The 17357-nt window shown below is 45.4% G+C and overlaps 1 protein-coding gene across 19 annotated transcripts in view; it reads left to right on the forward strand.

Moving 5' to 3' along the window:
* birc6 (baculoviral IAP repeat containing 6) overlaps positions 1-17357 on the forward strand; it is a 154181-nt gene that overhangs the window by 48726 nt on the left and 88098 nt on the right. For 12 of the 19 annotated variants that reach the window (XM_024424750.2, XM_024424743.2, XM_042323545.1 and 9 more), the window contains exons 38-57: positions 265-398; positions 979-1132; positions 1284-1400; positions 1511-1668; positions 1849-1975; positions 2112-2222; positions 2409-2670; positions 2883-3454; positions 3564-3739; positions 3918-4032; positions 4158-4352; positions 4473-4673; positions 5117-5396; positions 5488-5744; positions 5862-5970; positions 6099-6323; positions 6957-7842; positions 7941-8084; positions 12402-12531; positions 17143-17274. In XM_024424750.2, coding sequence (XP_024280518.1) covers positions 265-398; positions 979-1132; positions 1284-1400; positions 1511-1668; positions 1849-1975; positions 2112-2222; positions 2409-2670; positions 2883-3454; positions 3564-3739; positions 3918-4032; positions 4158-4352; positions 4473-4673; positions 5117-5396; positions 5488-5744; positions 5862-5970; positions 6099-6323; positions 6957-7842; positions 7941-8084; positions 12402-12531; positions 17143-17274 — 4485 coding nt within the window. The remainder of the gene's footprint in view (positions 1-264; positions 399-978; positions 1133-1283; positions 1401-1510; positions 1669-1848; positions 1976-2111; positions 2223-2408; positions 2671-2882; positions 3455-3563; positions 3740-3917; positions 4033-4157; positions 4353-4472; positions 4674-5116; positions 5397-5487; positions 5745-5861; positions 5971-6098; positions 6324-6956; positions 7843-7940; positions 8085-12401; positions 12532-17142; positions 17275-17357) is intronic. The other 7 variants (XM_024424740.2, XM_024424744.2, XM_024424748.2 and 4 more) reach the window with 3 other exon arrangements.

Here is a 17357-nt window from a genome sequence, read left to right on the forward strand (position 1 = left end):
GACTTGAGATTGCATAACTGAATTCAAACTATCACAAATCTTAATTCCCTTGACATCATCAATGGGCTACACAAAAGCACATATTTTGTGCGTTAATACCAAGTCAGAATTTTGGCCAAAGTTGTCAGAGCTTGATGATTTAGTGGGCCAACCAATTTTTTGTAGGCCTTAAAATTGCCTAGTAATTTCCTAAAAGAAGGCCTCTGAGGTTTCTGGTTTAGTGTGCTTGCTTGGCAATATTAAAGCTCTTTTTGTTATTCAAAGGTGCTCCACCTCTGTCATCTTTGGAAAAAGATAAAGACATTGACTTTGACTTGCTACAAGACCTCATGGATGTTGATATTGATCCTTTAGATATTGATTTGGAAAAAGATCCCCTTGCCGCCAAAGTCTTTAAGGTACGTAACTTGCATGTTTCAACTGCGTGTTTTCTATTCCACTCCCTTCTTTCTCTCTCTTTAATGCTCTCTTGCATTTTATATTGATTTATTGATAGCATCACCCCCGGGACTCATTGATTCTGCCCAAAACAAACATCAGTTGTACATTAACTTAAATAAACCCCACTGATCAATGATGTAGCTTTTCAAATGTAAAACCATAATGTTCAATTTCTGCTGTAAATAAATACATAAATGTGTGTGTCATACAAAGTTAGTTTTATTGAATCCCTCCCCAGCACCACCTCCCCCTTAGCCCTGCACCCTCACTTCTCCATAGAACTTCCCAATTTAACTTGGCTCAGGCTTTTTGAGTGTCAAAGCAATTTTCTGTATGTAGTCCCAATCAATCAAACTAACGAACTTGGGAAAGTGTAATTCTCTTCACTCTTACTTTTCTTTCTGGAAAAAAAACCCCCTCTGCCATTGCACGCGAAGGAATGTAGTATTTGTGTACATGTCATGTTATACAGGTACCTAGCATCTGAGAGGAATGACTGCGTTTGCGTTTCTCTTGTCTCTCTCTCTCTCCCTACAGCCCATTAGCAGCACCTGGTATGACTACTGGGGTGCTGACTATGGCACTTACGGTTACAACCCCTACATAGGGGGAGTAGGGATTGCTGTGTCCAAGCCCCCGGCTGTTGTCGAAAAGCCTGGGTCTCAGAGTCTCTCCATCTCCGTGTCACAAGGTGAAGGTGCATTTTGTATCCTGATATCATCTCCAAAGTTTAGTCTCATCTCGGACTCCACACCACTGCTCGTCTTTGCACTCTAGCATGTTTCATGTGTGTAAAGCAATACATTCTGCCTTATAACCCTGACCTTTGACCTCTCCCGCAGCTCTGGACGCCCGCCTGGAGGTAGGGCTGGAGCAGCAGGCTGAGCTTATGCTCAAGATGATGGCCACACTGGAGGCAGACTCCATCTTGCAGGCACTCACATCAACCTCCCCTGCAGGTCTACACCTAAGAAACAAATGATTTATAGACATGTCAGTCTTGGAAAAATATTTCAAGCCTGGTGAAACATCAGATGGCTGACCCTTCTGTGTCCCTCTCTCCCGCCAGTGTCCAAGGCATCCAACGGGACAGATGATTCTTTGCTACGGGGGCTCCATGGGGGCTCCCCCCCAGGAAGCAGCCTAATGGTACAGGCCTCCTCCATCCCCATGCTGAGTGCCTGCTTCAACAAGCTATTCTCCATGCTCCAGGTGCACCACGTACAGGTCAGTCACCAACAGACTGTTTAGTTAAGGGTCTCTACTACTCCAGAAGACTTGATTGACTTGTTGCAAATCCCTCAGTTTTATTCATCCCTCCACAGAGCTGGACCATTCCAAGAATATGTTTGTTACCCTGGATTAGTGGATTTGTAGATTCAGTGCTCTCACATGTTTTTGCTTTAGTTGGAGTCTATGCTGCAGCTGTGGCTAACCCTCAGTCTCAACTCATGCTCTGGGGGCACTGAGGAAAGTGGATCTGACATCTTCATGTTCAATGCCAGTAGAGTGCCCACCATCCCACTCAACCAAGGTCAGAGGTCTCCCTATGTCTCTCAATCCACTCCCTTTTCTGCTTAACACTCAAACCATACAGTTTTAGTTTTTTCATATGGATTTGTGTACATGTGTTTGTATGTTAAATTTCTGTCTCTTGTGTTTCAATGCAGCCTCTATCAGCAGTTTCCTGTCGGTGCTAGCCTGGTACCCCAACACCTCCCTGAGGACCTGGTGTCTGGTGCTTCACTCCCTTACCCTCATGACCAACATGCCCTCCAGTGGTGAGTCCACCCTTAATAGGGTCTCACTCTCAAGACACAGTGCCACACCCACTGATGTTTCACATTGAGGATTGTGAAATAGTCAAATGTATGTTGAAGTTGCAGTGCAACCAAAGATAATTAAAACCCAAAGGACCTTCAACAGTACTCCTTTTTAATCGAGTGTGTGTTTGTCCTGTGTGTCAGCAGCCTCCAGCAGTGGGATGGGAGCTCATGAGAGCACGGCCCAGCAGATGGTGTCGGACCCTACGCTGGTGCACGTGCTTGTACGATTCCTCTCTGGGTGCAACCCCCATGGCACCAGCCAGTACAGCTCCCAGGTCGGCCCCACTGCCACCCAAGCTATGCAAGAGTTCCTCACCAGGCTCCAGGTGCACCTCTCTTCCACCTGCCCACAGATGTTTAGCGAGTTCCTGCTCAAACTGATGCACATCCTGTCCACTGAGAGGTAGGTTGTCTAGAGGCATCAAGAGCAGCTTTTTGTTCCACCCCAGCACTTAATAGACATTATTCAAATGACCGCTAGTCATCTTCAATTTATCTGATGTTATAGCCGGGCAGCAACAAAAGCCATCCTTTTGATTCCATCACAATACAGTACACTGACTTGTTGTAAAGTGCCAGCGTCAATGACTCCCATCTCTTCTCGTCTTCCTTTAGGGGTCCCTTCCAGTCAGGCCAGGGTCCTCTGGACGCTCAGGTCAAGCTGTTAGAGTTCACCCTGGAGCAGAACTTTGAGGTGGTGTCGGTGAGCACCATCTCCTCTGTCATCGAGTCCATCACCTTCCTGGTGCACCACTACATCACCTGCTCTGACAAGGTGGTGTCCCGCAGCGGCTCCGACAGCTCTGTGGGCGCCCGCGCCTGCTTTGGAGGCCTCTTCGCCAACATCATCCGGCCCGGTGACGCCAAGGCGGTGTGTGGTGAGACCACGCGCGACCAACTCATGTTCGACCTGCTTAAGCTAGTCAACGCCCTGGTTCAGCTGCCCCTGTCGGGCGACCGTGAGTTCAGCGGGCGTCTGCCCCCGGTGGGAAGCGGGGCGTCGGACAGCAGCGCGTCGGACGAGGAGAAGGTGTGCGGCAGCAAGGAGGGGGCAGCGGGAGGGGCCACCCCTAACCAGGGCCCTGCGGCCGGAGTGGCTGACCTGGTGCTGGCCAACCAGCAGATCATGAGCCAGATCCTCTCGGCTCTGGGCCAGTGCAACAGCAGCGCCATGGCTATGATCATAGGTAGGCATCTGGGCACTTACCTTTTGAAAGCATTATTAATATGGATCACCTATGAGCCGATTTTACTATATTGAAATGTTTGTTATTGATGATACTTTCCTGTCTGTAGGGGCTAGTGGTCTCCACCTGACCAAGCATGAGAACTTCCATGGCGGACTAGATGCCATTTCTGTAGGAGACGGCCTGTTCACCATCCTCACCTCTCTGAGCAAGAGGGCCACCTCAGTGCAGGTTATGCTGCAGCCCATCCTCACCTACATGGCTTGTGGGTACATGGGCAGACAGGTAAGACTGAGCTCAGCCATGACCAAAAGGGCACCATTTTAGATTTTTCTGTTTAGACATTTACTTGTGAAGATTAAAAGATTGAGGGGGAAAAAAACGTAGCTTGTGTAGTACCTCTGTTTGTTATATATCTGACTGTTTGACCCATTGATGCTGAAAGTTTTTAAACCTCAAGCAGTCTTTGTATTTCTCCCAGGGCTCTCTGTCTACATGCCAGCTGTCTGAACCTCTGCTCTGGTTCATCCTCCGAGTGCTGGACACCAGCGAGGCACTTAAGGCATTCCATGACATGGGTGCGCACACCTACGTATATACATACATACACACACACACACACACACACATACATTTGGGGAAATATCCTAGTATGTGGTCCATTAGTCTAAACACATTGTGTTTGTATTTAATCTGCATGCAGGTGGGGTTCAGTTGATCTGTAACAACATGGTGACCAGCACACGGGCCATAGTGAACACGGCACGAAGCATGGTGTCCACCATCATGAAGTTCCTGGACACTGGCCCAGGGAAGGCTGCTGACGGCAGCCTCAAAGCCCGGGTCCTAGCCTCCGAGCCCGACAACGCAGAGGGACTCCACAACTTTGCTCCGCTCGGTATGTGGAGCTTTCCCTTTCGTGTTTGAATGATTTCAGTTTGCCTTGTGTTTTTCCCTTTGTCCTCTTTGATGTCAAAATGTGCATGTGTCCTATTGAATGCTGTTTATCCCTCTGCAGGCACCATCACCTCCAGCAGCCCCACGGCCCAGCCGGCAGAGGTCCTCCTTCAGGCCACGCCCCCTCACAGACGGGCACGCTCAGCGGCCTGGTCCTACATCTTCCTGCCAGAGGAGGCGTGGTGTGACCTCACCATCCACCTCCCTGCTGCCGTGCTGCTGAAAGAGCTGCACATCCAGCCACACCTGGCCTCCCTTGCCAGTGAGTACAGCACCACATAACCCCCTGTGGGGGAAATAGTGCAGAGCAGTTGTCTTTTAATCAGAGACTGAATTAAATATAAACCGTTATGAGAATTTTCTTGCCAATCAATGACACTAGTTATCTAATTGATAGTTTAAGTGAAAACCAGCAGGACTTGCGCCTCTCTGGTTCCAGCAGGAGATCTGTGCCTCTCTGCTTCAGTGCCTTAAGGGCACACTGTCTACTGCCCCTTAAGCACGGTTTTCCTAATGACCCGCTTATTTCACCCACTCAAATATTAACCTACCATTGTTGTCTAGTGCCATTCTAAATATGCAAAAACTTGCATGGATTTTTCATGCTTCTGTGCCAGACGGTACCAGTTGGAGTAAATTTAAGTTGAACATACTCCACCCTCATCTACTATTGCTAACTCTGCAGTCTCTTTGTCCTCTCCGAAGCCTGCCCCTCCTCGGTCTCGGTTGAGATCAGTGCGGACGGGGTCAACATGCTGCCTCTGTCCACACCCATCATCACCAGCGGCCTCACCTACATCAAGATCCAGCTGGTGAAGGCTGAGGTGGCATCTGCGGTGTGTCTGAGGCTCCACCGGCCCCGCGACGCCAGCACCCTGGGCCTGTCCCAGATCAAACTGCTTGGCCTCACCGCCTTCGGCAACACCTCCTCAGCCACCGTCAACAACCCCTTCCTGCCCTCCGAGGACCAGGTCTCTAAAACCAGGTAGAGGTTAGAGTGTCATATAAAATAAAAAAACTTGTGCCACAGCAAATCTCTACCTAACCTGTGACCTTGCCATCTGTCTCTCCCACAGTATTGGCTGGCTACGTCTGCTTCACCACTGTCTGACCCACGTCAGTGACCTGGAGGCCACGATGGCCAGCGCCGCTGCCCCCACTGCCAATCTGCTCCAAACCTGCGCCGCCCTGCTTATGTCTCCCTACTGCGGCATGCACTCGCCTAACATCGAGGCCGTGCTGGTCAAGATCGGCCTCCAGTCCACCCGCATTGGCCTAAAGCTCATTGACATCCTGCTGAGGAACTGTGCAGCCTCCGGCACTGACCCTACGAGTACATAGCCGCCACGTTAATAAAATGCTCATTGATCACATTGTACTCGTTTTAATCTCACAAATAGGTCTTGGCCTTTTGTCATTGTACTTGAATCATTGTGATTTTTCTGTTTAGACCTCAACAGTCCCCTGCTCTTCGGAAGGCTCAATGGACTCTCTTCAGACTCCACCATTGACATCCTGTACCAGCTGGGAACCACCCAGGATCCTGCGACTAAGGATAGGTAAAGAACACTTAACATCTACTGGTGTAGTATTGAGCCTAGTACTGCTGGGTCTATGTATTCTGGATCTGTGAAAGCAGCTCTTGATATGTTCATATTGACCAAGTAATTCCTGTCTCTCCTTGCAGGATCCACGCCCTTCTCCAATGGGTCCATGACTCGTCGCTGGTGGCGGCACACAAGAGGAGTGGGCCCGTGGGCTACATCCGCCAGAGCAGCTCCTCGTCACGGGAGTATGGCCTCGTCATGCCCTCTCCCTCCCACCTCCACGGTGTGGCGGCCATCTTGTGGCACAGTTACGAGTTGCCCGTGAACTACGACCTCCCAGTGCTGCTCAACAGAGAGCTCTTTGAGTAAGTGCTATATTGTCAGAAAATAAAAACTGGTCGGTCCTTTACTCAGTCTAGCTCATCCACTGTGATTATGTACTCTTTGTTTAGTCATGAAAAGCTAAGCAGAACTTTCGCATGCTTTGAGCCATCAGTTTGAAGAACATGAGTTTTTTTGTACCCTGGTGAGAACAGCTCCCTGATGTTTTCAAGCTGTAGATTAAGTCTCTAAAGTTCCTCTCATCCCCATCTTGGTATGTCTTACATTTTACACACATCCTCTGTAAATATGAATACTGCATATATACTCTGTAAACACTTTACATCGAAAAGGGATAACATCGTACAAAACATACAGTGAGCTCCACTGTCAGCTTTAATTTGAGGGTATTTTCATCCCATTTTTAAGTGGTTTACCCAGTATGGATGAAAATGCACTCAAATTAAAGCTGACAGTGCACTTTAAAGTCAGTCATTGTATACTTTCAAATACAAAGTGCTGGAGTAAAGAGCCAAAACAAATACAAATGTGTCAATGCCAATACTTTTGGAGTGAAAATATTCTGAAGGATTAAGGTTTCTGACCTGTTGATTTTAGAGGGATAGCTGTGAGTGTTGCTTGCTTTGTTTATACTGTTGTCCCTGTCTCTCCTGTAGACTACTGTACAACTGGTCCATGTCCCTGCCGTGTAACATGGTGCTGAAGAAGGCAGTAGACAGCCTGCTCTGCTCCATGTGCCACATCCACCCCAGCTACTTCTCTCTGCTTATGTCCTGGATGGGCTTCGTAGCCCCGCCCACCGCCGCCCAGCACCGTCTCTCCATGACGGACGACGGCAAGAAACAGCACGACCTCAGCAGCGCTAATGCCACCACCAGTGCTGGCCTCACTGACGATTCCAAACATGCGCGGCCACCCATCGCCTTGTCTGAGTCTCAACTGACCACTCTGGCTGCAGCCTCCCAGTCACCCGGGGCGATAGAGCAGCTGCTGGACTCAGGCCTGCCCTCTCTGCTGGTCCGCAGCCTGGCCGGACTCTGCTGTGGTCTCCTGGCTGCAGCTGGCCTGCCTCTGCCCTCCACCGCCCAGGCCGAACGATGGCAGCACCATCACAACCACCACTCCTCTTCGTCATCTTCCTCTCAGAGCAGGGCGTCCTTGTCTGCAGAGCTGGCAGCCCCAGTGCTGCGTTTCCTCACTGAGGTTGGGAACAGTCATGCCATGAAGGACTGGCTCGGTGGGCCTGAGGTGAACCTGCTATGGACCGCTTTGCTATTCCTGCTTTGCCACAGCAGCGCCAGCGCAGGGGGAACCAGCGGTGTCCATGGGCACGCGGGAGCTCACTCTGCTGCCTCCGGTGGTGCGTGCTGCCCCCCTCCTCCTCCCCCACCCCAGCCTTCAGGGTCGCGCTACTCTCTGACCTCCTCGACCAGGGGCAGCGGGCTCACCACCCAGCAGAGGACGGCAATCGAGAACGCCACAGTGGCCTTCTTCCTGCAGTGCATCTCCTGTCACCCCAACAACCAGCGGCTCATGGCACAGGTCCGGTGGAATGCATTGACTACACACATTTCCACCCTGACCAACCGTATCTGATAGATTACTAACGTGTGTCTTTGGTGGGCTCTTGTTCTCTGTAGGTGCTGTGTGAGCTCTTCCAGTCGGCCCCCCAGCGTGGAAGCGTGCCTGTCTCTGGCAACATCTCTGGCTTCATCCGCAGGCTCTTTCTGCAGCTCATGCTAGAGGATGAGAAGGTCACAGTCTTCCTGCAGTCGCCCTGTCCGGTGGGTACCAAGTTTCCATAGGCTCTGATCTAGGATCAGCTCACCTTACTTGGAGCAATTTTATTCTCCTCCAAATTGGAAAGGAAAGAACTGTCAGAGTGATGTGATATCCCAAGATGACCACAAGAGGCCAGCCCAGCAGTACAGAAAATTCCTCCACACTCACTTGTAGGCTTTCCCCAGACTGATGCTTGTCGGAGAAACAGCACTGCACCTCAGTCAAAATAATGCTCCATATTTCACCCTCCTCAATGATTAGTTGTCATGCGAGCAGTTTAGCGAGCAGTCATGGAAGGGGGAGAGAAAGTGGTTTCAATTGTCTAAAGCTAATTTCATTTGAACCTCCAGCCTGTCATTGTCCTCATTATTCGGCCCCATCCCGTTTTGGTGATATTAAACACTGTCAGGGAAGGGTAAGGGTCATTCCATAGGCAAGGTGAAGGATGACTTGTGCACGGCATGCCAAAAGGTTCCTGGTTATGCACGACGAGCCAAACATACCTCTAATTTAGGTCATTTGTGTGCTTAATTACACAAGGTGTCCTGGGAATCACATCAGTGAAGGTTAATTATGTATGATCAGTAGGTGATTAATAGCAGGATGGGTCTACATGATAATGTGTTTACACATTAGGTAGGGCTAGGGCTGTGGTGGTTATGATATTTTGTCAGCCGGTTATTCTCCAGCAAAAGACTGCCAGTCTCTCTGTAATTGACCGTTAATTAACAAACACGTTTATAGTTTCCGGGTCTCCACGCATACAAGCCACTGATGCGTGCCTTTGGAACATCTACATTTAAAAAAAAGTCTAAATCTATTTAATATACACATCACAATAAATCCCTTTTATTTTAGTCAGGTTTTAAAGAAAATGTATTTCAGAAGAACAGAATATGAGTTGACCTACTGTATGTTTTTTTAGCTGTGGGTCATGCTGTAGGCTTGTTTGTTTAGCAGACAAGACATGCTTAACTCCCGTGCCGTTATTTCATGATTTTATTGTAAGAATAAAATAATTTTACTTGGCTGAATAAATATAATATTTTAATTAGTTTACTTCAATTAGGGGAGGGGTGGAAAGGTTAGGGGAAAATAATAAAGGAACATATATTTTATGGAAGAGATATATTTAAAATAGTTATGGGGGATTGTAAATGCTGCAGATAATTACATTGATAGAAGCCACAATCTCTCTGCAATATTAATTCTGATTTACCCGCTAAAAAAGTAGATATTTTTCCCATTCCGGAGAGAGTGCTGTTGAGCGTTAAATTGATCATTTGAAACCCGTCATATACGGCAGATTTAGTTATTTTGCAACTTTAATTGTGAGTGATACAAACCTTAGAATGCCTTAGATATCAGCACATATATATGGGCTGCATGGTGCGACTACAGGCTATTGATGATTTGAGAAAGTAGCAAGAAAAGCTTGCCCTCTGTTGCATCAAGCTGCACATACTATTCTCTCATCAAGGTATCATATTTTCACCCATCAGACTATTCTCAATTTAATCTTGTCTTTGCTAATATGTGACATTTGTTTTGATTGAAATGGCCCATTATCAAATGTACAGGGGCCAGGGAAAAATGACATGTCATCGGTATGAGCTCTAATAGCAAATGGAGGCCACTTTCCCGCCTGTTTGTTTTTCAATCATGCCGGGTAGGCTATTCCGGTTTTATAGGGGAGCATATGCTTAATATGAGCAGCTTGGAAATAAATATAGTAGCAGCTGGGATCTCTTCTTTTTAGTGGCACCCATCTAAACTCTGCTTTCACACGCAATTTCATATAGGAATGTCTGGGCTTATAAGAACAGTTGTTTCACGCCACGCATCAACCACTGTTTGAGGAGCATGCAGCTTTTCGCTGCACGGCTGGTGATATTCCAACCGAACTTTGTGTGCCATGGCCTCCCCAACCCTATTCCTGCAGCTACCCAGTGCTTAATTTGGGAAATCAAGTGAAATCTGTTCGGGAACATTGATATTAACATATTTTCACAACGAAACCTTTCATTAAACTGACAGCCCCTTTCTGCGTGCTTGAGAAAGGAATGAAGGAGATAGAGGAGGAGATGAAAATGCACGATAGTGAGAGATTCTGTAGCTAAAGGTAATGGCAGCCTATTAATTATGGAAATACTATTGAAAATCGAATACAAATTCACAATAATTGTAGGCTAACTCTGTAAGCCGCCCTGTACAATCAACAAACCAATTGCATCGCCTAGGCCTATACTTTCTATTGTGGAAATTCTTATACAGAGACACTCGAAGTCCATCTTGAATAATCGTTGTTTATTATCAGTTAACTGGAGCGGTTCCAACCAACTTGATGCACCACAGTAAACGTCTGTCAGGAGTTCTCCCGGGGAAGTCCAGTGAGATCTCTTATGTACAGACAAGTTATATTTGCATGATTTAGCTTATTCATCCAAAATGAATGAATCAACGTTTGCTTCATTCATGTGACTGACCAATACTGGGTCATGCTTTTGACAGACTGATAGGCTTCTTCTCTCTATGCTGAGACCTTGAAACTGAGAGAGCTTTCAATCTCAAAACAAGGGTCTGGGCGTACTACCAAATTGCAGATACTGATAGTGAGGATTTGTGTAATCAGTCACTTTCATGAACACAGAAAACGGTTATTAGAAAAGCACGAACACAGACCACAGAAGTGTATAAATAGAAAAGCACCACCATAACATTTTCCATCAGTTCTTTCCCAGACTCATGGCTGAAAGATTTGGAGAATTGCTTAAGGTAACCATTCTCCAGTATGCATAGAATATAGTCCACAATCAAAGGCGATTTACTAGAATTTGTTTAATTTTGGAGTATAGGCTCGACCAATTATGTATCAAAGACATCTTAAATCTTTTTTGTGTGTGTTTTTCTGCAGTGCATATACAGCAGGCTATGTATTGTATAATGGTGTTGTATAACGCGTATCGACTACGGCGTTCATGACTCATGACTGCTAATGTGGCATTAATACAGTCACTGCAACAGCCCCAGATAGGGCCCTATAAAATATATATTTTTTTTCTTGGTGCAGTTTAGGTTTTCCATGTTTTTAGTTTTTGTCTGTTCATTTATTAGAAAAACAATGCAATTAGATATTCTAAGTCCACAACAATGCTTAAAACACATCAGGGGACCAATATTTTTTATAATTATGATTTTTACAAGTGTGCACCAGCAAGATGTTTTTCGTTTAGCGATGTTTCTGTAGTGGTCATGTGGTTGTAGAGTTTGCAAAACAAATGGCCACTAGATTGATGCAAAAAAATGACACATTCTGCCAGGTAACTGATGCATTTTCATGTCTTATGATGAACTTGGGCAAATGAATGCATTTTCTAATAAATTCAATACATGTAGTTGACTTCCTTGTAAATTCAACAAATGTTTGATTACAGTTGAATTCCGGTTTAATGTCTGGATTGCGTTCTCCGCAATGCAGAATTTATAGGACCCCGAAATAGCTCATGTCAGACTTTGTGTTGCCCTTTACCTTTTTTTTCTTCTGTTTTTTATCCAATTCCATCAGGCCTTTTTAGATTTACAAAAATGTTAATGGTTTACTCTACACTGGCTCAACATTTTTATTTCATCAGCGTTGAAAAGACTCTTAATTTGATTTTTGATATTTAAGAAAGCCTCACTCAATTTCTCCCTAATCTGCTTCTCACTGGAGGGAACTTGACATTTTGATTTGCTGTCAATCTAAAAATAGTGTACTCGCTACCATACCAAGATATGGAGTCTAGAACATTTAGCTTCCTATGAGAGGTCTATCAGACTTGCCTAAAAGCCACCAGTACCTTTTTAAAGGTGCATGTTTCAAACAGCCTTTTAGGTTACATAATCTAAATCTCCTGCCAGGCTAGTGTTTGTAGTGTAGTGATTTTTTCTGGTGTGTGTACTGTGGGGACTGAGTGAAGGAGCTGAATGAGGGGGCTGAGGTTGTGTTTAGAGCTACAGTGAGCTGTCCATTCAACCTAAGCGGCTGAGCCATGCTCTGGCAACACCATGCCTGTCTCCTGCAGGTTGCAGAAAGCAATAGATGTCACCTTCAATGTTGTGCACATGTAACATTCATGCCTGAATGAGAAGCCTTGTTATTTCCAGTGAATGCAGGAGTGGAAGTCTACAGCCAAGGCCAGCTTCATTCACTCCAAAAGTGGCCCTGCATTGTGATCCTGTATCTGTCATCTCTCACTTGAAGTCATGACCGTTCATAACATTGGTGGCAGTGGTGTTTTGTACTTGTACTGTCCTAATACCTTCTCATCTCTCTTCAGCTGTACAAGGGACGCATTAACGCTACCAGCCATGTGATCCAGCACCCCATGTACGGAGCAGGGCACAAGTACCGCACCCTCCACCTTCCCATCTCCACCACCCTCGCTGAAGTCCTGGACCGGGTGTCCGGTACGTCTGCTGCCCCTACCCAACCTGTCACTGTTGACAGTTTGGGCAATTAGTGTTGCAGAATGGAAATTACATTTAAACATACTTCCTTGTTGCCCCAGCATCAACCTCATCAATATCAAGTGGCCCTCAGATAAAGAGGACCTGAGTGTTTCCAGTGCCACTCAGATAAACCCTCCTCCCACAACGACAGACACACAGGATCTAATTTGGAGAAACCCACTTTTCGGACGCTACTCGTCATTCAAGCATTTAATCTCTTCTCACTGGGTCCTTAAATTTGAAAAGGCAGACATATTTGAAGTTTATACCCCATGCCAGCACCTCATAGTCTCACACACACACACACACATACGTGCACACACACACACACACACACACACACACAATCTCCCTGGGCATTAACATTGACCTTTCCAATGCGACTGCTGCGTCCACTCACATCGCCTCATTAATGTCAATGCGTTAGAGCGTCGCACCATATTAGCTTTCCAGCAGGTGACGATCGCTCTCTGATCAATGGCTACAGAGTGGATCAGCTGGTGCTAACTGTGTTTAGAGAGCACGTCAGTGTAAACGTAGCTACACTTACTTAGTGGCACGCCAGTCTCCTTTTCACCTCATTTAACAGGTGAATTATACTGAACAGAATTATAAATGCAACATGCAACAATTTCATAGATTTGACTGAGTTACAGTTCATATAAGGAAAGCAGTCAATTGAATTAAATTCATTAGACCCAAATCTATTGATTTCACATGACTGGGCAGGGGTGCAGCCATGGATGGGCCTTGGAGGGCATAGGCTCACCCACTGGGAAGCCAGAAACAGCCAATCAGAATGAGTTTTTCCCCACAAAAGGGCTTTATTAAAGACCTAAATACTCCTTAGTACCCCCCTCAGGCGATCCCGCAAGAGAAGAAGCCGGATATGGAGTTCCTGGGCTGGAGTGGTTACACGTGGTCTGCGGTTGTGAGGCCTGTTGGATGTTCTGCCAAATTATTTAAAACGACTTGGAGGCAGCTTGTGGTCGAAAAATTAACATTCAGCTCTCTGGCAACAGCTGTGGTGGACATTCCAACAGTCAGCATACCAATTGCACTCGCCCTCAAAACATGTGGTGTTGTGACAAAACTGCAAATGCTAGAGTGGCCTTCTATTGTCCCAAGCACAAGGTGCACCTGTGTAATGATCATGCTGTTTAATCAGTTTCTTGATATGCCACACCTGTCAGGTGGATGGATTATCTTGGCAAAGGAGAACTGCTCACTAACAGGGATGTAAACAAATCTGTGCACAAAATTTGAAAGAAATGCACTTTTTGTGTGTATGAAGCGTTGAAACATGGGACCAACACTTTACATGTTCCGTTTTATATTTTTGTTCAGTGTACTTAACATAAGGCACATATCAATAGGTGGTCCAGGTAAGTCATGACACAGCACAATTGGGGGTGTGGCTTTTTCCTCTCTTGTTCGGTCTTCTCTATTGTTCATCAAGCAAGGGAGAGGTGGATGACATCATGGATTAGCCATCAGATCAACTTTTTGAATGATCTACTCGAAGTTTGCAGGTGTCTAAAAAAAAAAAATATATATATATATATTTTGATCAACTTTTCTTTCTTTTTTTTTACCCTTTAGTGTATATACTTTATTTTATTTATACTTGGGATATCACTTTTCAACAGTAAACTGGCACTATGTTAGACCCACAAGCCTAACATGGTGCAAGTTAAATACCACACACTCATTCCCCTTTATTGCACCCTGCTGGTCAACCCTGTGATTGAAATAGCCCTGTGCAAGCTGCTGGACTCATAGGTTTTGGCCTTTACCAGAACCCCCAAAGTTATTTAAGAAGCACTGAATCCAATTTTTCCTTGTGCGCAAAATAAATAACCCCTCCATTTCCTGAAATAGTCATTGAGTCCTGTCTATAAACTAACCCGGCCTGTCCACTTCTCCGTAGGGGGATGATGTCCACACCTATAATTTCTGGCGCTACCCAGAGGTGCAGGGGTAGGCTCGGTTAAGAATAAAAGTTAACATTTTATTAGTCGTATGTACAGGATACACATGGTATAACCGTCCAATGAAATGCTTACTTGCAGGTTCCTTCTCAACTATAAGAAATAAGATAAGAATACGATCATAAAGTAAATGGCTCAGAAGAATAGAATTAACATTTTAGCTTAAGTATAATACAGGAAGGCACAATCTATACTCCAATATTTACATGTGCAAGGGAGCACAGCAGAGACAGCTGCAAACAGCTAGTGCTAGCCAGGGGTCTTTTTAAAGGAGCCTGCTCTTAGTTGCCCTTGGAATTGCTAATGCCAGATTATCTGCTATCAAGACCATTTTATCTGAACTCTCAGGGAATGGAGGACTGAGATGAGCTAGCTACTTGTCAGCTGATTGTATCTCTAGTTGTTTGCATAGCCTTGTTTGCGCCTATATTAGGGTTGATGTCAATAGTAGAACTTACCGATAGGGGATTTGATTCAATACGGATTTCCAATTTTAGAGTGGAAATATTCACCATAACGGCTAAATCTGCCGATTTTATTATTATAGCTCGAATGAAAAGAAGAATGGATTGTATGGATTGTGATTTAAACAAGAGCTCTTATAGAACCAGGGCACAAATAATAGTAAGCAATAATTTAGCTTTTTATTTAACCATCTTATACAACCTTTTGTTCTTTGAAAATAAATTGTGAATAACTCACCACAGGTTAATGAGAAGGGTGGGCTTGAAAGGATGCACGTAGCTCTGCAATGTTGGGTTGTGTTGTAGAGAGTCCGTCCTAAATCATTTTCCACACAGTCTGCCTGTATTTAGTTTTCATGCTAGTGATAATTTCGATAAGGCACTCTTGTTCAGATATCGGTAAGTGGACTAGAGGCAGGCCATGAAAGGGATAACGAATCAAGTTGTTTGTCATCCATTTTGGGAAATTACCTACGTAAATGCGCACCCAACTAACTCAGGTGCTTCACAATATCACATTTGACATTGTTCGTAAGCTTGAGATCATTTGCACACAGAAAATCATACAATGATGGAAAGACCTGTGTGTTGTCCTTGTTAAGGCAGACAGAGAAGAGCTCCAACTTCTTAATCATAGCCAGAATTTTGTCCCGAACATTGAATATAGTTGCAGAGAGTCCCTCTAATCCTAGATTCAGACGAAAAACATCACCCAGACAGGCCAGTCGTGTGAGAAACTCGTCAACATGGAAGCGGTCAGACAATTGAAAATTATGGTCAGTAAAAATAACTTTAAACTCATCTCAATTAAAAAAAAATGTGTCAGCTTGATAACCTGCGCAGTTGTGTATGTTGTAAAAGCGTTACATGGTCGATGTCCATATCATTGCATAGTGCATAAAATACACAAGAGTTCAAGGGCCTTGCTTTAACAAAGTTAACCATTTTCACTGTGGTGTCCAAAACGTCTTTCAAGCGGTCAGGCATTCCCTTGGCAGGAAGAGCCTCTCGGTGGATGCTGCAGTGTACCCAAGTGGTGTCGGGAGAAACTGCTTGCACGCACGTTACCTCTCCACTATGTCTCCCTGTCATGGCTTTTGCGCCATCAGTACAGATACCAACGCATCTTGACCACCAAAGTCCATTTCATGTCACAAAGCTGTCCAGGACTTAAAAAATATCCTCTCCTGTTGTCCAGTGTTTTGCAGAAGAGGATGTCTTCCTTAATTGACCCCCCCCATAAACGTAACGGACATATACCAGGAGCTGGGCCAGGCCCGCCACGTCTGTTGACTCATCCAGCTGTAATGCATTTAATTCACTGGCTTGTATGCAAAGCAGTAATTGTTTCAAAACATATCCTGCCATGTCACTGATGCGTCGTGAAGCAGTGTTTGATGAAGGCATCATCTGTGTAGGTTTTTTGACCTTTTCCCCCAGCATTTCCCCAGCCATATCCGCAGCAGCAGGAAGAATTAAGTCCTCCACAATGGTATGGGGCTTGCATGTCCTAGCCACTCGGTAGCTCACCATATAAGACGCTTCTAGCACCACCTTATTAATGGTATCTGTTGCTTTTTTACATGTCTTACTACTTGAAAGTCGTCTTTATTCTCGCTCAAACAACTCCCGTGGCTTATTTGTCAAATTGTCATGTTTCGTTTCTAAATGTCTGCACAAGAGTGAAGGGTTCCCACGAGAGTAACGGTTGATGTGATTGGATGTTATTTGACTAGGCTACCTGTGTTTTAATATTGTGTTACTTTGCTGAACACTAACGTTTGATATTTTTATTTTTGGCAGTGAAATAAGGCTACTCAGGCAAGGGCGAAAAAACCACACCCAAATGTATAGCCGTAGTATATCAGACTGTATACCATGGCATGAAAATAATTACTATTTACTGGTCTAATTACGTTGGTAAAAAAATTATAATAGATAAAAACTAATCGCTCAATTTAATATCGGTCAACCGATAAATCGGGCTTTAGTTAATACTTGTGTGCACTTGGCTAGTCGGCCACTGGGGCTATGCATATTATGACAATTAGCACAAGTGGCTTTGATGGCTTGTTGCCGAAGGGTGGTTCTAATGTAATCCTTCCCTCTTTCAGACACCCCCAGTATCACAGCCAAGCTGATCAATGAGCAGAAAGAGGACAAGGAGAAGAAGAATCACGACGAGAAGGAGAAGATGAAGACAGACAGCGGTTTCCAGGACAACTTCAGTGTCGTCGTGGCCTCAGGTACACATTTGGCCCCCTCCTCCTCACAAACCCTCACCGCATCCTTTCCTTCCCACGCCTGCCAATCATTGTGGCTTTGCAGG

Source organism: Oncorhynchus tshawytscha, linkage group LG06 (assembly GCF_018296145.1).
Source record: "Oncorhynchus tshawytscha isolate Ot180627B linkage group LG06, Otsh_v2.0, whole genome shotgun sequence".
NCBI classification, from domain to species: Eukaryota; Metazoa; Chordata; class Actinopteri; order Salmoniformes; family Salmonidae; genus Oncorhynchus; species Oncorhynchus tshawytscha.